This window comes from Panthera uncia (genome assembly GCF_023721935.1).
Source record: "Panthera uncia isolate 11264 chromosome A1 unlocalized genomic scaffold, Puncia_PCG_1.0 HiC_scaffold_17, whole genome shotgun sequence".
Classification (NCBI taxonomy): domain Eukaryota; kingdom Metazoa; phylum Chordata; class Mammalia; order Carnivora; family Felidae; genus Panthera; species Panthera uncia.
In genome coordinates, this window is record NW_026057577.1 from 94707256 (window position 1) to 94730775 (window position 23520).

The 23520-nt window shown below is 43.8% G+C and overlaps 1 protein-coding gene across 2 annotated transcripts in view; it reads left to right on the forward strand.

The window, feature by feature from the left end:
- SLIT3 (slit guidance ligand 3) overlaps positions 1 to 23520 on the forward strand; it is a 593416-nt gene that overhangs the window by 421091 nt on the left and 148805 nt on the right. For both annotated transcript variants that reach the window (XM_049647813.1, XM_049647814.1), the window contains exon 6: positions 18456 to 18527. In XM_049647813.1, the coding sequence (XP_049503770.1) occupies positions 18456 to 18527 (72 nt within the window). The remainder of the gene's footprint in view (positions 1 to 18455; positions 18528 to 23520) is intronic.

Sequence of the window (23520 nt, forward strand, 5' to 3'; positions counted from 1 at the left end):
TTACCATTTGCATAAGTACAACCACATTGACCCACAGTTCTGGCTGCCAGTTTTGAATGAGGGGAATTATTTGTATTCCATAGGCATCTCTGATTGTGGCCTTGACCAGCCCTGAGATATCTTTCAACAACGAATCACCAGCAGCCAACCCCATGACCTTTGGAAAATGAATTTGCCCGCCGTTGGGCCAGCCCCAGTTCTCTTGCCCAAGTAAAATGTCAATTAGATCACTCGCTGAATATCGCTTTTGTCTAGTTAAGCATATTCAGCTCACAAACCTGCAAATGTTTGCTTGATTCCTTCTAAAAAAAGATTCCACACCCAAGTTTGAAGTGTGCTTCTGGCTCTGTGTGGTCACTGAAAGGAACCAATGTATTGATTCATTGGGAAGATACAAATATTGAGTCATTATTCAATTGTCAGGCAAACCAGATGGTATGGTGTTGTGAACAGCCTGCATTTAATTTGGGTTTGTGAACACTCTGGTCTCATGGCATGGGGGTCTTGTGTACAGCGTTTTTCTCCTTCACTCCCAGCCTGCACTGCTATCTAAACCACATGAATGAAGAAGATAAAACCCAACTTAGATGATCTTTAGGAGTTATAGACAAGAGAGAAATGAATGGGGAAGAGGAGAGGGCTGAGCAAGGGAGATTCACCCCAGAACCATAGAGTAAGAAGACACTGCCAGGCAGTAAAACCTTAATTAACTGTGACCAGTTTCTGGAATCTTCTGCCCTAGACTCCAGCACATTTCACTGGGGTTGAAACACAAGGGGTTTTCCTGAAATTTCCTTAAGCAGAATATCCCTGCCCACATTCCCTTTTATCTGCCTTTTACTGCTCATGCCTTATTTTAAATAGCCCAGGGGATTCCTTTGGTCCCGAGTCAGCCTTAGGCCTGTTTTTCAGCTAAAGGGAAAATATATAGACCACAAAGCCAAGATTCTGAACTCGAACTCTACTTTAGAAATGGTCCCATTGTGTCCTCCAGAGAGAAGGCCAGTCTCCACTAGTTACATCTCTCATCCATAGCCCATTAAGTGATGTTCTCACTGTCAATAACCAGCTGCTACTGTTTAAAAGGGCTCATCTCTGCCCTGTACACAAAAATCCCAAGGGCCCCAAGCTAAGGACTTCTTCTTTGAATTTTGAGGGGCTTCCTTACTGTGTGTCTCAGAGGTTAAATGGTTGAGTCAAGCCTTTCCGGGTCCTCTTCATGTGTCTTGGGCCATTTTAGAATGAGCACTGGCACTCAACTTTCTTTTGGCTCCGCTCTGAAATTCCTTCATAGCATTTGCACCTTCCTAGCAATTAAGATGGCCCATGTGCAGTTGGGGGAACCTGCTGTCAACCAGTATAATTGAGTTGTGAATGTGCAAATTTTCTCTGCTGGATTGTTCATCACAGAAGACGAGCCTTCTCAGTAGACTATTAATCCAAATGCCTTTTCTGGAATCAGCTCCTTAATGCAATTAGATTTCCTAAAATGAATTCCTTTCTTTGCCCATTTTACCACTAGACAAGTATGAGCTGTGCTTTTATAAAAAGTGGTTTGGCTAGCACGCAATTCCTCTACTGCAGCCAGCCTCTCTGCCTGTTGAATTGAGGACCTGAAATTCAAGTGGCTCTACTTAGACTCCTAGACTTAGCCAAGCTAGAAAGGACTTGAAAACGCAGTCTACACGTCTCCTTTTTTAAGAGGTGATGATTTAACTTGTCCAGAACCATTCAGACAATGAGCAGGAATTGTGACCAAAACCTGGGTCCCTTTGACCTCTGCCTGGATCTTGGTTTGTAAAGGTGGGTGAGTGATAACACAGGGAGGTTCAGTGCCACTGGGAAAATAGTTCATTGTTACTCAGAGCCATCCTAGAAATGAGAGGCGCACCATGCAGGGAGAGCCACATAGGGAAGCACCAGAATCAGGAGGCAGAAGCAGGAGCAGAGGGGAAGCAGAGGCCTGAGCCTCGATTGAGGTTTGCTTGGGAAAGGCAAGTCAAGACAGGGTAAACACCTTAGTATGCCTAGTTCGAATCATTCCAGTGTGCCTTGGGGTATGGGGGCTGTCCCTAGTGGTCTGCTGCCTAGCCCTGGGTGATTAAGACAAGGGGATATTGGGCTGGTATGTGAGAGAGAGAAAGAGACAGAGACAGAGAAAGGCAGCTGTTGCAGGGGTGGACTCAGGACCAGGTGGTTTGTGTATGAAAAACAGGCTCCCCGACAAGTTGTTTACTACCTTCAGGAATTAACTAGCTCTGGGAGAGGCCGTCTCTCCTCAGTCAGCAAGATTCCCCACCCCCCCACCCAGATGTCAAACAATCATAAAATGCAAAAAAAAAAAAAAAAAAAAAACCATGATGGCTATACCCCTAAGTCCCTGGGACTCCAATCCTTTTTAGCCCCCCACCTCCTCATCATACTTGAAGCCCTGGATTTGAAAGGGCCTTGGATTGAAAGGATCAAGCATCCCTGGATTCTAGGGGCCTTCAGACTTGACAATACAATTTGATCATCATTCACTGTCTTATTTTTTTCATTCGTGTATCTTATATCACTCTTCTCGTCCCAAGTAGTGTGACCTAAGGAGTTTGTGATCAAGCCCTGGCTATTCTGAAAGTTATCTTAGGATTTAAAACAATTATTTCTCTCTGATCCTGTCTGTCCTTTTCTTTAAAAATGATGGACTTGGACTGGATGGTATCTAAGATTGCTTCCAATACGAAATTCTACGATTCTATGGTTGTCCTCACCCAGAGAGCTGGAATCTCCTTTGGCAGGGTGGAGGGCCGGTCATAGTAGGTGATATTGTTAATGACCTAGAAGCAAACAGTGATGCTCTGAAGTTAGGGGGATGGAACAGTAGGCAGGTAGATGTTGCCCGAGAAATAATGTTACAGTTTGCTATCAAGGTGCAGAAAATAACTCGAAGGAAGAGCGCTCATTAGGACTGAAAGTCTTGGCGATCCCATTCCCTTTCTCCCCCACCTCCTCCTGCCCCCACTCCCGAATAAAACAAAAAGGTCATCTTCTCCTACACACACACACAGATTCTTTTCTGAAATATGTGGGATGCATAAAATAGCAAATGCCGTCAGATCTCAAGTTGGGCAAATACAGAGACAGCATTTTCAGTCTCATTGAAAAGTAGTTGTCAGAAATATGCCATTCATTCAGAGTCTCTAAGTGCTCTGTCAAGCTTTAACTTGATTAAAATTGAAAACCACATTGCTTGAAAACCAAACGCAAAATCGAAATCTCTTTACTCGGTGCTCTTAGATTCTGAAGCCTGGGCTTATGGATTATCCTCAGTTAATTTATGCCATCTTTGTGCCATACATTAATTTTGAATATATTTGTTGAAAATTTCCTGTAGCTTGCATTTATGGTTGTCAAAGGGGCTTTTATCTTGAAAAAAATGGTGCTGGTTTTAATTACAATTCTAAATAGCTTCATAACCATCGTGAACCCTGGATTTACATCATCTTTATGACAGCCACGCAATTCCCGCTTTATTGATTTTGTCATTTGCTTCATTACAGTTAATGCAAACCTTTTGTACAGACACAATTCTGGTGCTGCGCTCTTCTTGGAGGGGTTCGCATAGAACATCATGACCGAAGGAGACCCCATCCCTCCACCCCTGCTTCCACTGCAGTGCTGACCAAAGGAAAAATCAGGACGGGAAATAGTTCCAAAGTGGCTATCCATCACAGACAAAGGAAACGTTAGCTCTGATTATCCAACCCTTTCCTCTGATCCGATGGGTTCTGACTTTTCTGTTTTGAAGTCCTGTGAGGTGACATCGCTCACTGTGGAAGGACTGTTGGGTTCACCCCACCCCAAGCCACACGTGCCCTCTGTTCAGAGAAGACCTGTAGCAGCAGTGACCGCCTTCCACATTTCACACGCGACCCTGCTGCACCCAGTCCAGCCAGGGGCAAAGGGGCTGAAGCGTATTGGGATGTAAATGTGTTGTGTCCTATGCTGAGCTTCGTCCCAGGGTGTGAGTACCCAAAGAGTGAGTGTGGAACCTAGGATGGAAAATTGAAACCTTGGCTGGTGAATTTGAAAAGGAATTTTTTAAGGGAAAAAAAAATAGAATGAGAGAGCTCAGGGAAATGTAAAAAGACACGAGCTTATCCATTTGTATCCATCAGGCACAAGCTTCAGAAAGCCAACAGCAGCTGAGGGAACAAAGATAGGTCCTGGGCACCCCATAAGTAAGGGAGTTTCTTTGCGGCAATTTGTGGACAAAGGCCAGGACACTATCTAGGTGGAGTTGGGACAGTTGAGAAAACAGCACTTTTGACCTAGGAATGAGCATTTTCCCTTTCAGGTCCAGCTTCAAAGGACCCTGCTTTTCCCAAAGCAAGGGTTGTAAGAGAACTGGCCTTTAGGCAGGATATAAAATAGGGTGAAGTTACCAGAAAGAGCAATGTGAGTCCAAAGATCCTTTCAGGAGGGGAGAGGGGTCCCATTTCTAATGTGCTTTAGGGGCAAATCCAGGAAGGTCCTAGATGGCTTGTCTTCCCTGGGACCTCCCAGGGACTTATCAGTGAATCACTCAACTGGAGGGTGTCACCAGGATGGCCTTGTCCTCTTCTGCCTTCACACACTGTGTTCCCACTTCTACACTCTCACTTTGCCAGTCCCCAATTTCATGGGGGGACTCTAGCCTTAGCTTTCTGAGGCCGCTCAGAAAAATTAGTGAAAGCTTTTCAAAAGTTGCCTCTGGGACTAACAGGATGGGAAAAGATGCCATTTCTGACCAGGAAGAAGAGACGTTTCACGGAGATGAGGTAGAAGGAGCCACAGCAGCCTGATCCCTTATTTCTAACCCCGTAAACATGCAAAAGCTTGAAAGAGCAGGTCTTTTTCTAACTAAGAAATGCTACGTGAATCTCAACCCGTTAGTTAGGCACTGTTGTGGCCTTCTGAGCTCAGTGGGTTTCCCGTGGAGCATTTTGGCAGAAGTTAATACCACTTTTTGTTCATTCTTGTATTTTTTTTTTCTAACCTGTTCAGACCTCCAGGGCCCCCGTCCTAACTGCTCCAGGCAGAGGATACTCATATTTGCATTCTCAACATGCTGCATTAAAAATAAAATCAACTCCTCAGATAGTACCTGTAACAACAAAATGAGAAAATTCTCATGTGAGGACTTCAGGGGCTGGATTAAAATTCTGCAGCCCTGAATATCAGCTCTGGAGGGGTGCACAGAAATCATCTATTTCACAGCTTTGTTCTACTGATAGGGAAATTTTAGCCCAGAGAAGTTAGGCCACAACCCAGCAAGGTCAAAGATCTTTGTCATTTGATTCCCAAGCAACCTTTATTTTTTCCCACTCAACCATACCATCTTAGATAAAACTGTACTGCTGGCAAATGAGTAAAAGAAAATCATTCTTTTTCCTTTTTCCCCTAGCACGGTACTTCTTATCCTCAGTTCTGAAGTGTAAGCCATGCTCTCATTTCCCATTCCTGGAATCAGGGAGGAATTAGAAGCTGATTTCAGGTTTGACATGACCAAGTGGCAGTAACCACAGTGGAAAACCAGAAACCTTCAATCCTGACGTGGAAGCTTGTTGATAGAACTGGGCCTCACCATGCACCCAGGTGGGAACTGTTTCAGTGGGGTCCCTCTGGCTTCTAGCCCTTTCTGTCCTCTGTTTTTCTGGCCTCTTTCTTCCATTCCAGCTTGTTTAGTTTCATTCAGCTCCCCAAGACCATGTGGCTGCTCCAGAGTCGAAGTTAGAGAGGGAAGAGTAGGGAAAATGAAGAAGACTCCCCATTTCTACCCAGCCTTCATCCTCCTCTCTTTCCCCAGGAGCCTTGCCCGGGGCTCCCAGAGGCTCCAGCAGAGAAGAACTTCTAGTCAGAGACACTTCTCTTTCTGCGCCAAGGAGAAGATCATGGCCTCCTTGCTAGCCTTCTTAGGGGCACTAAAGAACCAATCTGAGGAATGGGAAGAAGGAAACTCAATGCAGCCTACTGAGTTATCTGTGCTGGGTACCAGTGGAGAAGAGGGTGCAGTGGTGTGGACAATACAAACTAGTGGCCAATCCCACAACATTTTATATTTGACTTGGGAATTGAGCAAATGATCTCTCCCCCTTGCATCAAGTTTGCCGTCCTCATTCTCTTTGCTTAAACTGTTTTCTTCTTGTTGTTTTTATTTTTTTGCTTTGTTTTGCTGAGTGCAAAGTGACAGGTAGTGTCCCCAAAGCCAGCTAAGAGAGTTTTTAAATTTGCTATAAATAATCCCCAAAAGTAGGTGGATTAAGTTTCCCCATGTTTCTTTCCTTCCTTCTCTTTGTTCTTCAGATGCCAAGATCCTTCTTTCCACGTGAGGTGGAATTGGTTTGCCTCCTGAATGTACCTAGTATGAGCTCTGGCCCTGGGCTTCCTTTCCTCTGTGATGATGTCACAAGAAAATTATCGTCACAGTGTGATGCTCTCTTAAAGCTCCTCCCTGCCACAGGAAGAGCAAGCCCCTCTTTGGTGGGGGGTGCAATTCACATAACAGAATTCAACATTTTAAAGTATACACAATTCAGTGGCATTTAGTACATTCACAGTGTTGTGCAGCCATCATTTTTATCTAAACCATTTTCATCCTCCCAAAAGGAAAACCCATACCCATTAAGCAGTTACTCCCCACACCCCTCTTATCCCCAGTTCCTGCCACATACCAATCTGTTTTTCTGTTTCTGTAGATTACCTGTTCTGATTATTTCACATAGAGTCACATAATATGTGTGCATTTATGTCTGGCCCTTTCACTTAGTATAATGTTTTCATACTTCCTCCATGTGTATTGCAGCATGCATCAGGGTCCCATTCTTTTTTTTATGACTGAATAATATTCCATTGTATGGATATGTCACAATTTGCTTACCTGTTCATCTTCTGATGAACATTTGGGTTGTTTCTGCCTTTTGGCTATTGCAAACTGCACTTCTATGAACATTTTTATACAAGTTTTTGCTTGAGCAAGTTTTTAGTTCTTTGGGGCACACACCTAGGAGTAGAATTGCTGGGCCATCAGATAACTCTATGATTAACTTTTGAGGAACTCCCAAACTGTTCCAGGCTGCACCATTTTACATTCCCACTATCACCGTGAAAGCCTCCCTGTTTCAACACATCACTTTCTAGCTTTTTGATTCTAGCCATCCTAGTGAGTATAAAGTGGTAGCTTGTTGTAACACCCCCAGGGTTGTGTACCATGTATTTCCTGTGTGCCAGGCACTATGGGGCAGGTGCAGCTGTGAGCAAGACAGACCTTGCCCTACTCTCCCATTGCCAGTGAGTCCAGGCACTCATTATTCATTAAAAGTAATGGTAATGAAAAAAGAAGCCAGCCTTTTCCTAGAGTATTTCAGTTTGGTGCATTAGCTGGATTGAATGTGGTTATCAGCACTGCCCATGTTGCTGAGTTTTGATGCCCCCTTTTTCAGCAGTTAATTACAGGGACCTTGATGTCCCATTACAGTGAGCTTACAAGACATATTTTAATTGGCTTCTGCTGCCACAAAGACACCTTTGAATGACACCTCACTAATGGCCACTGACCCTGCACATCCCAGTACATGACCTGGTTAGTACTGCTCAGTTGTTTCAGGTTGTACAACTTTAGAAGACAAGCCTGTGTCACCACTGAGGAAGGCCATGTCCAGGAAAGATTGATTAAAATCTGTGCAATTTGCCAGTTGCCTGGAGCAAAGAGAGCCATTTCCTTGAATGTGCCTCAACCTTGCTCAAGAAAGCACTAAGCTGTCCCATCGTGGTCAGAGGCCACCTCCCAGGTCCCAATAGGCAGCTTGAAATTATAGCATCTCCTTAAGCTGTAGGTGCCTGCCCGTTATCCTCAGCAACTGGAACCCAAATCAGTCTGCTTCCCCCAGTTAAATGGCATGGGACTTCCAGGGAATCTAATTGAGAGACACACCCAGGGGACAGTGAGGGGAAACCATTGAATTACTGCCCTTACATACCATCTTCTGGGTAAGAATGCTTGCAGGCCAATGAAAGTAACTGGATTCCAGTGACATATGCCAAGACCAAACCTTCACTTTTCTCACTAGCCTCTTCCCAACTGAATATAAATGAGTTAAGTCCACATGGTCCTAATACATGCCCCCTATCTTTGCACTTTGGAAGGCAAAGAGAAGGATGGCAATGGAGGGTAAGCCCTGAGTCCCCTGGATCAGGAAGACAGGTTTGACTCTGACTCTCTGATGTATTAGCTGAGTTACCTTGAAGATGCTATATAACCTCTCTGAACTTTGGTTTCCTCGTCTGTTTACAATTAGCCCTACTACTGTGAAATAAGTGTTTTAATGGAAGGATGACCAAAGGGTCAGGAGGTTTGGAGAGAGTTCACTTCGCTGAGTTTGCACAGGAAGGTTTCCCAGAGGATGTAGCCTCTGAGGAGGGCCTTGATGGATGAGAAGGGATTCCCCAAACAGAGGAGGCAGGAAGGACCAGCACGATGAGGCATGGAACCATGCAAGCACTTGGTACACTTACATATTGCCTGCAGAGTGGGTGGAGTGGTGCCATGCTGAGGAGTCTGAGCTATGTACAGAGAAACAGCACCACCTGTATCATTATCATTATGAGCATGGGCAGACCTGGGTTCAAGGCCAAGCTAAGACTGAACTCTCAATGTCTCACTTGCTTTTTCTGTAAAACATGGATCGTGATGTTTTTAGACCCAGCAGAGATAAGACATTGAAGATGCCCAGCTCAATAAATGGTGACTAGGTGCTATGTGCAGTTATGATTGTGCTTGTGTTATTGTTATAACTTGTAGGCCATGAGGAGTCATTAAAGTCTCATGTCCAGATGAAAGAGTGTCAAGATTAAGAAATTATACATCACTGGGTGCCTGGCTGGCTCAGTCAGTGGAGCATTGACTCTTGATCTCAAGGTTATGAGTTTGAGCCCCGTGTTATGTAGAGAATGCCTAAAAATAAAATCTTAAAAAAATTATAGACAGTAGTGTGGCTTTTGGCTATTTTTGGTGCTCAGCAGGTAACTTGACTGAATATTGATTTAAAATGGCCACCAAGGGGGCGCCTGGGTGGCGCAGTCGGTTAAGCGTCCGACTTCAGCCAGGTCACGATCTCGCGGTCCGTGAGTTCGAGCCCCGCGTCGGGCTCTGGGCTGATGGCTCGGAGCCTGGAGCCTGTTTCCGATTCTGTGTCTCCCTCTCTCTCTGCCCCTCCCCCGTTCATGCTCTGTCTCTCTCTGTCCCAAAAATAAATAAAAAACGTTGAAAAAAAAATTTTTTTAATAAATAAATAAATAAAATAAAATAAAATGGCCACCAAGGAATGGGGCTCAATTTTGTAATCACTCTCCCTAAAGGTTCTCACCTATGGGAATTGTAAGTATGGGCCCATGTTGACGACATTCTCCCAGTAAGAGAAAAATTTGTATTTTCTTTCATGTAGGCTTTTGATGGCTTCTCATATTTCAATCTCCTATCAGCTAGAGAAGTACAAAAAAGCATATGAGTCTGAACTGCTGCCCTCAGTCCAGAAAAAAATATATTGAATATCTCAAATAATAGATTCTTTGGTTTGGGACAGAAGAAGAGGGGATAAAGGGATAGGCTCAAAGCACAGAAGGATCTGAATAAGATGAACAGGAACTTTTTCTTAAGAATCTCATAAGAAATTGACCTCAGGCCACGTAACTTCAGATCTGAAGGAGACTTTAGAGATTATATAAGATGAATTCCTGTATTTGCTATTATTTATTTCAAAGGAAAGAAAACTAATGCACAAAGACATTTTCAGAGCGCATACATTTCATTACTTTCATACTCAAAACTTCCTTTTGGGCTAAATGTTATTCCCTCCATTTTACAAATGAAGAAACAGACGTGGGAACATGAGTGCTATACATAAACGGGGTGGTTTATAAACAGTCCAAGATCAGGGTGCCAGCAGATTCTGTGTCTGCTGAGGGCCTGCTTCCCAGAGGGCTGGCAGTCTTTTTGCTGTGACATCACGTGGCAGAGGGGGCAAGGAATCTTTTCAGGGCCCTTTTGTAAGGATACTAGTCTCATTCATGAGGACTCTGCCCCATTTCCTAATAACCACTTTAGAGGAGAGTTTTCAACATATAAATCTTGGGAGGGGGGAAGACACATTCAATCTATAGCATTCTACCCCTGGCCCCCCAAAATGCATATCTTCTCACAAGGAAAATATGTTTCATTCCATCCTAATAGACTCAAACTCATTCCAGCATCAACTTAAAAATCTGAAATCCGAAGTCTCATCTAAATCGAGGCTCAAGGTATAACTCACTTGGAGCAAATTCCTCTCTAGTTAGGAACCTGGGAAATCAAACATGTGCTTCTAGAATGCAATGGTGGGACAGGCCTAGGACCAACATTCCCATTCCAAAAGGGAACAATAGTAAAGAAGAGAGGAATGACAAGTAGGTCCAGAGCAAGCCCAAAACCTTAAAACTCAAGAATAATCTTAGGCTCTGTGCTCTGCCCTCCAGGTCCACTGAGACAGGTGTGAGTCACTTCATTCATCAGCTAGAAATTTATGGGCACCCCAGTCTTCTATTTTATTAAAAAAAAAAAAAAGGATAGCAAATGTTGAGACCTTCCAAAAAGTTACTTCATATGGGTTGGAAATATGAGTAAATTCAGAACGTTTTAAAGTTCTACATGAGAGATTCATGTGATTCTTCTAAAGGGAGACAAAGGTCTTTGGAGGTCTGAGAAGGCCATTTCTGTGCTTCCTTGATATGGCCTTGACGGACTGTCAGGGAGAAATCCTGGACCAACCCAGAGTAGAGCTGCTTACATCCTGTATTTGAATGGAACCCAGCATCCCGCCTGGGCTCTTATGCCTGAAGCTGTTTCGGTCCAGGAAGAAGTACTCGGCTCTGGCTGCCGTGTGTTGCTCATATTCACATGGCTGGAATAGTTTCTCTAGAGTCCAATGGGAAAATTTCTGAAACCCCTGTGGGGGTGAAAAAATTTAAAAATTCCCAACAGTTTATGCTGATTGACTTGAAAACAGAAATAAAAAACCAGAGATGTGGACGGAAACTTTCAAGCCTGTTAACAAAAGTACTTTTCATCTTTCCAGTTTCTCACTCCCTTTCTCTTCCACCAGGGAGGAACCCCAGATGGTTATCACTCCGGAGTGTAACTAGGGAAACCACAAACCTGCCCCAATTGCTATGGAGACAACCTTTTTTATTTGTTTGGCCTCTGAGTATTCATGACATCAGCAAGGAGGCCAAGAAAAACACGGGTGCTTCTTACAAAGGCATTTTAATTCCCAGTGAGGAAAATTAAGAATGCACACTAGGACCTCTCAGCAACTTTCAGGGCTCCCACCAGCCCCGCTGTGGGTATAGGTGTGTTTGTAAAGGGACAGCGCATTTTACAGGAGATGCAGTGAGGAGCCTTGAGTTGATGTCATTGATGTGCAGAGAATAAATCTGTTTCCAGTGGAGTCAGCCCCAGGGATACAACCGGGGAATGACCACCACAGTTTGCTGGGATGGATGAGTTCCCCAGGATGGGTGTCAGAAGTTTCAGTGCTAAAATGAGAAAGTTCCAGACACACCTTGGCAAGCTGGACATCCTAGGTATAAAAGCACTTTGTTCCTAGTATCACAAGAAAGGGACACAAAAAAAGGACGGATTTGAGATCACCCTCAAAACAGGAGAGCACATTCTGCAACAAACACCAAACTTCCTTGATCCCGTGGTCTAAGAGTGGCCACTAAGTGAATGAAACTCTCCTCCACGTGAATATAGTGTGTTTTTGTTTGATCTGCTTTTGTTTGGTCGGTTGGTTGTTTTTGTTGTTGTTTTATTTATCTAGAAATGCTAGAAATTGGTTTCAAATGGATACTCGTCCAAATTAAATGAGAGCTCAGCTTCTTCCTAGCAACTATCCTTCATGCTAAATTGGTTTGCAGGGATTTTCCCCCTGCATTTTTCAGCACAAATTCATTTGCCAAATCCCCAACAAACCGGAAACTATGTAAACACAGAAGTGGAGTTATTGATATTTCCCAGTGATGTGTAAAACACCCCTTTATTCTCCAAGGTCTGGCGTGCCTCTTTGGTGCTAATCCATCATCTGTGTTTGCATTATTGCAGAGCTTGGTTTCAGGAGCATGTACTGGAGTGGATGCAGTTATTCTCCTGCTGAGAAGTTGCATGTGTTGAACAGCAATATGATACATACTTAATAAAAGGTATTATGCTAGGCATGTGGCAAAGTGTGCATAAGGATGCTTGTTGAAATAGATTCTGCTTCAATTTTTAAGTAAGTTCTAAGCAGGATGTTCTGATCAGAGAGCTTAATTAACCTAGAATTCTGTCCTTTACAGAGTAAGTGTGGTTGGTTAAAATCTTTAGAATACTAACAATCACTTAATTATCTAAATATATCTGTAAATATGACTGGAGATGGGCACATTAAATTTCAGAGGTCAGCAGTCACTTTACCCATTTTACAATATGCATTTGCATTTATATGCATACAATAAGGAGATATTACATGTAATAATTACGTAAGAAAAATAGACATAAAGTTGTCATCTGTAGACAGGAATCTTTGTGGATACATAAATAATGCATGGATCGGTAAACATATCAATATGCATGTGTTCTTGGGTCTGGTGGACAAGTGTACCAAATGTGCAAAATAATAGATTCACCTCTTTTTGTTCATTTGAGATGTCATTTTAATGTGGAATTACAGTAGCTCCTTAATGATGAGAAGTAGTGACAATTCATTAGCAGACTGTGGCTTAGATCAAGTGTTTGATTTGCCTACAAAGTGTGGCCAGTACTCAATTATATGGAGTGTATGCTTTCCTTTTGAACATATTTTTTCCCCTTTGCCAGTTAAAATAACCTTGAGCTTTTTTTTTCTTTTGAAGACCCCAGCCAGCAGCAGACAAATTGTTCTTCAGTAATGATTTTTTTTAGAATCTTAAACTGTCATTAAAAAAACAAAAAAAAAAGCCCTTCTGAAGCGCTACTAGATTTCTTGTTTTCTGCTTAAAGGACAATCGGATAATGAGAAGAAAAGAAACAGCATGTCAGGGCTACTTCATGTTTTGTCTTCTGGCTTGTTTTAAGAAAGCAGGGATTCCCTGGGGGGTTTTTGTTTGTATCTCTCTTTCTTTTTAATAGTTGCAACACTTTGAGTACACTCCCAGTACGTATGAGTAGGAACATATATTTTTCATCAAAAATAAATTTGAATTGGTTTTTAGAATCCTCTTAAATCTTTTAAGATAGTCAAGATGTGAAAACTGCATGTGTCGCTTCTCCCAAATATTTTCAAAGGATGTCGTACACTTTATTTTGTATCCTAGGCACCTAATACAGTATGAACATCTACGAACACTCAGTTGCTCTTATGGGTTAATTAATTGTTGGATTCTGAGACCATAGGCTTGCTTTGAATTTCTCTTGTGAATTTCATGCAGAAGTCCTTCTACTTACTGTGCGCATTTTATGGAGATAGTTTTGCTCGGAAATTAGCAAACCGTTTAATTCCAAAGAGCGCTGAACCTTAGCTACTTCTCCCATTTAACGTGAGGGCTGCAGTGACGGCAGCTGCAGTCCTGGAGCAAACACTGCGGCTGGATTGGGGGCCGGAGCAACAGTGCCCTTAGGCTAAGTTTAACCATCCAAGGGCGGAGATGCTGGGGTCGCCCAGAACATCTGGATGAAAAGGAAACATCTGGATGGATGTGCCTTGGTATGTAGACCTTGTATCTAGATGACTAGTTGAGAATTCTACTTTTCTTCCAGATATCCAAAGCCTGTTTCTGGAGATTTCTGTCTTCGAGGTATTTCTTCCTCATGGGGACTCAAATGCATCAGGGAAATCATGAGATTTTCTTTCTGCCTTTGTTCTTGTTGTAGGATGGTGGTGGTGGTTAGGAGATAGGTACATTGCTCTTAATATTGTAATCAGTTTTTTTAAACCCTTTTAAAAGGATTTAGATCTGCTTCTTTAAGTTTTTGAAGTGCAAAAATATTTCTGTCCTGCCTCAATTGTGAAATTTGAAACTGTGATTGAAAGAGATGAATCGTGATAATGTTATGCTTATGAATGGGAATTCTTACAAAAGCACTATCTCCCTGTCTGCTGTGGGTGAAGATTATTTTAGGTCCTCACTCACGCTGGCTTTCCCTTCTGACTTGTTTATATTCTCAGAGTATAAAAATACAGTAGTCAGAAAGCTCCTCTCAGGGAGTCTGCATTTAGTTCTTGTCAGAGGAGTCCTTTCTAAATGGACTCTGGTATCATTTTAGCACACATTGTTTGCTGAAATCTGAGCTGCCCAGGGAAATTAGAGCAGTTAATTTAATATTGTGAACGTTTTGGGGCTTCCAGGCTTAGTCACAGGCAGAAAAGTGTAAATCAAATTGAGTTTTCTGTATAAAGTAGATGACAATGAAAGTTGCTTCCAAAAACCAGCCCAGCTTTCCCCCATCTGCTGCCTTCCCGCTCCTCATCTTCACGCTGGGCCCACAGAAATTCACATTATTCCAACCTTCTCCCCAGATGCTCCCTCAGGGGAGGTCTGTGTGGCAGAAAGCTCCCAGTGTGGTCGTAGAGGGAATGCTCCACCATTACCCCCTGTTAATAGGGCCATAGGGCCGCAGCCAGGACTGTGGAGCTCATGGCTTAGCGTCTCCCACCATGTAGTCTGAGCCCAGTCCTGCTGTACTTCAGGACAAGGACTTACCCCTGCAACCACGCGTGACCAGCTGGGAAGTCCCTGGCACTGTGCTAGGCACCAGGGCAGGCTGTTTTGTATGGTAAAATTGGATTCAGTAACAGTGCAGTATATACCTCTTACCGCCATGGGAAAAATAGAGCGCCATCAGGCATCCTAAGACTGCCAAGTTCTCTGTGCTCCCCTTTCTAAAGTTCCTTTTGCACATATAAGCCTCCTGAGTAATGGAGTAGGGAGTGAGCAATGGGCTTTTTGCTTTGTTATTGAGAGGATCTTTGAAGGAGTCCTTTCAAAGCCATGAATTGGACCTTTGACCTGAGAGCTTAGAACACAGTTCAGCAGCCTCCATCAACCCCCAGAAACAAACTGCTAGCTAAGTCAAAGGCTTTGGCCTTAGCTCTGGCAGATTCTCTGTGTGTTTAGTCGTGCTCCACTCCTAACACCTGCAAAGAAATGCTGGGCTTGCATTTATTTTGTACTCCCTACTCCATGCTTCAGGACTAACTTTTGCATGTCTGAGATGTAATTTTGAAAGAAAAAGAACCCTTATCTGAACCAAGCGTGTATTTACTTTGCTTTAGGAGCTATTTGCATGAAATACCAGGATTGATTACAGACAATTAATGACCTTTTTATGAGCACTCTGATACTCGGTGCCATAAAGATATTATAGCTGGACAGTGAAGTAATTCTCAGGTTTTCGTTTGCTTGACGTGACCCTCCTAGGTCTTGTACCCCTGTAAACTTCCCTGATGAACAATGCAGATGGGGAACGACTGACAACTGAGGCTGGGAGACTGTTTATCTGTGAGTAGAGTGAAAGGACACAATCTTGGTTATAATAAATGTTTTCCAGAAGAGCACACTTCTGCATAAATATTTGAAATTTTGATACATTTCATACATTCTAAACCAGTCTATAAAAATACACGTACAGAGATGCTTCTGATATTAAAGCTCGGTTTTCCCCATTACTAATAAACGACTAGGTGCCAACTTGTGCCACCCACTGAACCTGTTTAAACATCATGGCACACTGATCATTTGTGACACCTCTCTGCTTTCAGCCTCACAGCGACCAAGCCCCACCTAAGACTCTGTCCCCACTGTGCCAGTACCCTTGGTGGCCAGGCTCCAATGGGACGCTGACTAGTGGGTTTTGATTTTCATCTTTCGCACGTGTCCTTTCCCTCACCCTTTTTAATCTCTTTCCACCACTTAATTCTTTCCCTTCTTTCTTTTTTCTTTTTTTTTGAAGTTTTTTACTTATTTGAGAGAGAGAGAGAGCAGGGAGGGGCAGAGAGAGAGGGAGATAGAATCCCAAGCAGGCTCCCCACCAGCAGCTCTGAGCCTGACTCAGGGCTCAAACTCAGAACCATGAGATCATGACCTGAGACGAAACCAAGAGCTGGACACTTAACTGACTGAGCAGCCCAGGCGCCCCTCCTTTTTTTTTTTCTAGGAGTTTCTCTTCTCCCCTGTAGATTGCATTCTTTCCATATAACATTCTGTATACTTAGAGCATCCTGTTTGGTTTCTGGTGCTCAAAAAGAAAAGGAATAGAACACACCTGACAGATCCAACAAATAAATAACATTCTAAAAGCAAGGACCTCTTTCTGAAATGTCTGCCCCAAAGCAGATAGATGCACGACAAACTGCCATCTCTACGACACTCTCCTAGACTTCTCAATGTGATGATTTAGAAACTTTTCTATTTAGGAGGATGCGGCCATTTTTGCCGAATTCAGCATATTTATTGAACAATTTCTTGGAGCCAAAAGCCAACTCCACTGTATTTCTGCTTGGTAAGGTTTGGTGGCCTTGGTATGGGGCGGGGGTTGTTGATTCATCGACCCTTAAACTGATGATAAATCTAGAAACTGGGCAGCAGTACTAGGCTGCCTTAATAGAACCTTTTCAGGGAATCAGCAGCCTCAGTACTTACGGGAAATCTTTGGAAAGGATATCCAGCAAACTCATGTGAAGAAAAACTCCGGAAGAATTCCGGGTAGCAAGAACACCGAGATTTCACATGAGTGGGCATCAGCGAGAACTCTGAACACTCGATGTAGAAGTTGCCGACCTAAAGAGTGCTTCTGCTTCATGAGATACCCATTTCCTGTTTATTTTTAAGGCCTAAATGTCTAAGTCTCATATCATGAGCATTTATTGGGATGATTCCATTCCCTGTAATATCGTGACAGAGCCCATCTGTTGTGACACACGACATCAGTCTAATTGTATGTGTTTCATCCACGTGCATGTACAGAATCCTGTATCTATCTGGTTTCTCGATGAGAAAAGTATTTTAAATCCTCCTTCCTGCCGCAGAATATAAAACCCTCTGTGAGGGTTACCGAGTGTTATCATTGATACATCTTTTGCATGGAGTTGTTGGGATAAATGAGTACAAGTCATAAGTGAAAATTCCAACATCAGGCAATCCCTCCACCTGAGAGGGGCTGATTTTTTCTAAGACAAAAGAAAAAAAAAAGTCTATAAGGGAGTTTTCTCAGTACAGCCATACTTCTTTAGGCCATTCCCCCCAAAGACCGTGGTATGTTCTATACACAAAATGCAATAGAGAATCTGGTGCTAATACACATTTTCTATATCCTGTCTTTTAGCAAACAAATTACTGATATATAACATGATATTTGAGTTGGAATGTGGTCTTGACTTACACATCAGATCTATTTTGATTTAGAGATAATGGTGTATATTTGTTATCCTTCAACTAAAATACCTCAATTGCCAACTAGAATGTATACTAGTCAAGACATCCTTTTAAAAGACATTATTTTCATGCTCATAAGATGGAAAGGAAAATTTAAAAAAAGGAATCCTGAAATAGGTGCATTTAATTCTCCCCAATTTAAATTTAAGTGGTACATCTTCAAGGCAATAACAATATTCCTTTTTTTCCCCCATCAGGAATGCTTCCATCAATGGATTTCTTTAATGTTGATGGTGGTTGGTGCAGTTTGAGGGAATCTGTATTTAGTCAGAAAATGCTTCAATAGAATGACCTACCAGATGGGCCCCATAACAAAGCACGGAGGCATCAAACCACCACAGACATTTGGTGCTTAGAATAATAAAAAGACTATAAAATTAGATTAGTTGAGTCTAATTTGGAATTGGTATATTCCCCATGCACCCTCGCTGCTCTTGGGCAGATAAAGCCTTGAGATTTAGCACTGTGTCAGAGCAGAAGACTGCAACTTCCAGTAAAGGGAGACGAGGGAGAGGGAGAGAGGGAAAAAAGCATTCTGGGAGGTCGCGGAGGGCAGAGCAGTGACCTCCAATGATTTACAGGCCTTTAGCTTAATGAAATTGTTTCAGTGACATGACGGTAAGAGCTCGTAATGGATTGGATGCCCTAATGTAATGAAATTACTCCCTTCTGCCTAAAAAAAAAAAAAAAAAAAAAAAGCGCAATTAATATTTACTGAGACCTGACAGCCTTTGGTGCGCTCGTCTGTGTAGTTCTCTCAGACAGTCAGAGAGCAGAGACGGAGCAGCGTGGCAGACAAGCTGGCTCTGCGCGAGCTCCTGGCGGGGACGAGCAGAGCCTGCCAGGGGTGGAGGGACAGGCGCTAGGGTGGCCGGGGACGCCCGGCCCGGGCCGCCCGGCTCCTCGGCGCTGCCCCCACTCAGCCTTCATGCCCTCCCCTTGCTTTTCCACAGGCAACTGGACAACAACCACATCAGCTGCATTGAAGATGGAGCCTTCCGAGCGCTGCGCGATTTGGAGATCCTGTGAGTTGATTTTGCGACTGCTGCCTTGTGTGCGTGTGCGTGTGTGTGTTGTCCGTGTGAGGAGGAAAGAGGGGGAGTGTGTGTGCAGGGGGGTCCGTGTGGATGCCTTTCTGTGTCTTCTGCTGCAGTGCTATTAAAATTGGGAACCGGGAGATCCCTCTGGCTCACCTTGGCCAAAGTGTTCGCAGGCAGCAAAGTGTGATTTCTCACCTCCCACAAACTGGGGTTCCTGCTAATTAAGTCTCAATTGAGTCCTTTCTCCCCCGGTGCTCCGCGGTATTTGTTGCTGGGTGGAACAGATGGGCTGGAATAGCCCCCCAGCGCCTGCCAGAGCATTCAGGGAGAGTGTGTTTGAGTGTGGGCATGGGAAAAGACAGGTTACAGGTCTGGGAGATGAGAGAGGGGTAAGACCAAGGGGTCAGTAGGAATCACCCAGAATCACAAAGGGACCTTGGCACAGGGCTGGGGGCGGGGGGCAGGGGGGAATGCCAAACAGCCTGGTGAAATCTGGTCATTGCCATTGCTCCTGGGATCTCATCTCGGGTTTAAATCCAAACTTTAAGCAGTAACCTTAAAGTGGCAGGGTGGGAGCAAGATGAGAAGAGGTGGAATCCCACCCTATATAGCTTGTCTAGAAAAAAAAAAATTTGTAGGTGCCTTTGTGTGCCCAGATTTTCAAGTGGGTCCAACCTGATTTCCGGGGAGTCAGTGGGGATGGGGGTGGGGGGAGGGTGGAACTCAGCTAGGAATCATCTTGGGGTCATTCAAACTAAAGTTGAATGTGTAAGAAAACATTTTGATTGTTGTCCCCAGAGCGACACTTCTAGCTGTCCCTGATTTGGAAAAGCCCGGAAAGGAAGGCAGTAAAGCCTAGTAGAACTTGTGTCAAGAGATGTGTGGTTCAGTCCCGACTCAGCCCCTAATTAGCTGTGTGACCTTGGGCAAGTCCCTTCTGCACTTGGGATCTCAGTTTTCCCGTTTGGAAAATAGAGGGTTTGTTGCTATATCTTGCAGGCGACTTCCCTTTTCCAAGCTCTGTCACTGCTTGGTTCTAAAAATAATTCTGATGGTACAGTTCTGTCCAGTGAATGATAGGGTAGGATTTGTTGAGCATCCCCCTGAAAATCAAAAATTACATAGTCGCCAGGTTACAGATCTCTGACTTCCAGAAGAATGAATAAATGTCGAACAAATGAATGAGTGAATATGTAAAAACATCCCTTTATACGTGAAGGAAGGTCCTCCTCCTACCTTCCTTTCCACCTGGCCCCTGCAGACAGTAGGCACGGGTTGGAGAAAGCCTCTCCACGTTGTGTGAGAGGAAGGTGATTCCAAGAGGAATCACGGGAAATCAAAGGGGATGCTGATGCTGCAAGGTGCCGGAAATCTGACGAAAGCCGCGAATTCCTGGGACAGAAACGGCAGGACCCACAGCCAGGGAGGTCAGGTTGTCAGTCCTAAGACGGATGATGGCTTCTCACCCAAACTCTGACCCTGGAACCGGCAACAAATGCAGGTCTGCTAGGGAGAGGGTGCCAGCCCAATTTAGTGACTTAGGACTTCTCTTATCAAGAGGCTGAGGCTGAGAAGGGTAGGCGCAGTTTTCCCAGCCTGCAAAAAAAGCATTTCGGGAGAGGGCTGCTAGGAGCGTTTCACCCTTTTCTTGGGAAGGATGAGAAAATTCCTTGGGAAGAGACCAGGAAATGGAAATCACCAGCTGCCATGAAACAGCTGTGATGACCTGACAGCCTGCATGTAGTTCTCTGCACTGGGAGTGGTGATGCCTCATCTCAATGGAAGACCTGTCTGGGGCAGAGGATAGGGCTGGACAGTCAGATACCCTGGGTATGGGGTCCTGGGTGCAGTGGGACTCAGGCCAAATGGCTCAACTTCTCTGAGTCTGTTTCCTCAACTTTAAAAAGAGTCAGCTTTTGTACACATAGAAGTGGCTTTCTGAATGCCGTCCCATCCACTCCCCTAATTCTCCATCATGCCCGCACCCCCATCAAACCCCGTCTGGGACAGAACAGAACTGCTCCTCTCTATGCCAGTGCTTTGCTATTTTTAAAACATTGGTATATTATAGCAGGTTGGTACACCAGGTTTCTCAAACTTGAAGCTTAAAAGCCTCTGGTGGGGGGGGGGGGGGGGGGGGGGGAAGTAGTTCTCCTTCTCTATTATTGCAAAGAGCCCACAGGACCTGATTAGTTTATCTCCTCAATTCCAAACAAAGCCAGATCAATAGCTTTGTTTTAAAGACGCTCTGATTTGGCTTCACATGGCTAAGTACTTAAAATTAATCATAATCATTTATTCCATGGGTTTTTAATTTCCAGCAGAGGCACATGGCTTTGGAACCATCTATCTTAATGGTGAGCCATTCCGAAATTGGCTGGAGCCGACATCTCCATTTAAAGAATCTCCTCTCCCCACCCCCAGACCTTCCAAATCTCATTTGCACATTGACATTTTATAATACTTCTCCATAATCACAACTTAGCTATCATAAAGAACCTTGACAATGAAATAATAAATAGGAACTAAGTGAAGGCATCATATATTAACTTAATAAGTTTTTGAGAGAGAGAGGTTCAAAACACCTTATCCCCAGAAAACTCATCTTTAAGTATCAAAAGCTTTAAAAGTCTGCAGATTAAGAAGACAAAATAGAGTAACTTCAGGTGTATTTTCTCTCTGACATTAGGCAAAAACAAGGAAAGGCCCATGATTATTCCATGGAAAGCTCTCTCAAAATTAACTTAAGGAAAGTTTGTGGATGTCAACTAGTGGAAATATTTCACAAGGGATCCCCCTGTTATTTCATCCTTTCTGTGGATGAAAATGCTGTAAAACTTCTTCCCATCCAGGCTGGGGTTGGTCTCACAGGATACACTGAATGGGAACTTAGGAGGTGAGCCTGGGAGGAACACTGGCGGTAAGAAGAGAGGAATGGGCACAAGGCTGGAAAAGACTGTGACACCTGCTCTCTTGATCCTCATTTTTGGCTCATACCCCTGGGGGAGGTCTAGCAGAGAATATGGTGAACAAAGGAAAAGAGCCACCACCCTTCTCCCCTTTACAGGTAACCAGAAAAGGGGCTAAGGAAAAACAAACAAACAAACAAAAAAACACAGCGTGAGTGAAATTTCTCAAGGCTCCAGTGCCACCAAAGAAGAATCATGGTGCACATGATACTGCCTTTGTAGCATTTGTTGTGCAGTTATCCGTGCCCAACCGTGCTTTTACATACCTTGCCTGTCTGCATCCTCACAACCCTCCATGAAGCTGCCATTGTCATCTCCCTCCTTCTGCAAAGGACCCATCTCCTAGAAGTCAAGTAACTGCTTAACTAGTAAGCAGCAGAGCCTGTGTGATTAACCATTCTACCAAGCTGCTTTACTGATCTGTGTGGCAAAGGCCCTTGTGGTGTTGGCTCTCTGAAGCATGGCCAACATGTGGCACTCAGTGATGTGAACCGGACCCCAGAGCCAGGCTAGGCGAGCTATCAGAGAGTTTGGAGCCTCCCACATGCTTGTGAAATTGTCTTTTTTTTTTTTTTTTTTTTTTACCCAGTGAATGGGTCCCCACAAAGTTGAAGGTAAATCAGACTTGCCAGGGAAAGAAAATAATCCCACTTTCTCACCGACTCACATTCTGGTCCCAGGTGTGATTTATTCTCACTTCTGGACATCACCATTTGACTTTGACACTCAGTGGTTTGTTGGCGCCATTCTTCAGACCTTCCCACGATACAGCCCCAGCTTTCTGTATGGCTGTAAGGTCCTTAACTGAGAGTTTCTACGACTCAGACACCTTCTGTTACCCAAATCACTGGCCTTTCATTTCCACCTGTTCTATACATTTGGCGATTCACTTAGTCCGTTTCCTTCTGGTTGTGTTTACACTACCGTCGAATATGCCAAGACTGCATTTCTGACTCTGTGTGGTCAGGAATCATTTGTTGCGGTACCCTGAGCCGTGGGTTTCCCTGACTGCCAGGTTGAGGACAGCCAGGCATTTCGCCAGTAATACCAGTCACCTCCCTGCCCAACATGCCATCCTGGGTCAGAAATCTGTTTAATGAAAAAAAAAAAAAAATTAAGCATATGGAAAAAGGAAACAAAATGAAAAAACCTACTTAATAAAGTAACTTTTTTCAATAGTACTGTGGGAGAGGAAAAAAGATTTTCAGACATTGTCTCCCGACTTTATGCAGCAAATCAGAAGTTTAGTAGATGTGCTGCCAAAAAATGCCAAACCAAAGATGTCAGGAGCACAGCCTGAAAATGCTCATACATCCCAGTGAGTAGCCTGCCCTTGATAAACCCCTGGTAACAGCTAAATTGTATGCAGGTCCAGCACATCTGCAGATAACTAATGTGTGCTGTTTGGAAGGGCTCGCTCCATTTATGTCACTTGCCAGTTTTTGAAATTCAGCGAAATTATTGTAGGTGGGGCCAGGAAGGATCTTAGTTGTCTCCAGAATGACCTTTTATTTTGAGATAAGGCACAGAAAGATTGAGAGCAGGTGAGAGCGAGGACCAGGCCACATAACATTTGGCCCGGGAACCCTGCTTCCCTTACCCTTGTCCAAGCTCGGGCTAGGACATTTGCCGAGGGAAAACAGCAAGTTAGTGGCAGCAAAGGGTCGACAATCTGGGTCTGCAGACCCCTGATCCTATGTTCTTTTTCCACATTGGACACCTCCATGCAACTAGGCTATTCAGAAAAAAAAAAAAAAAAAAAAACCCTCAGTAAGATCAGGGATCCTAAGCATAGCTGTCCTTTCAAAACCATTATTAAGTGTTTGCTGTTATTTAGGAGATTGGGGCTAGGGGGCAAACTTTAGTACATGACAGAATCAAGGAATGATTCTGCTTTCAGCTCTCTTAAAACCAGAGGTTGCAAACTAGATAGATCACAGACTATATTGCAGCCACAGATGAGTTTTTAAAATCCCGTTGAGTAGTTTTTCATTGAAATCAGCATTTTG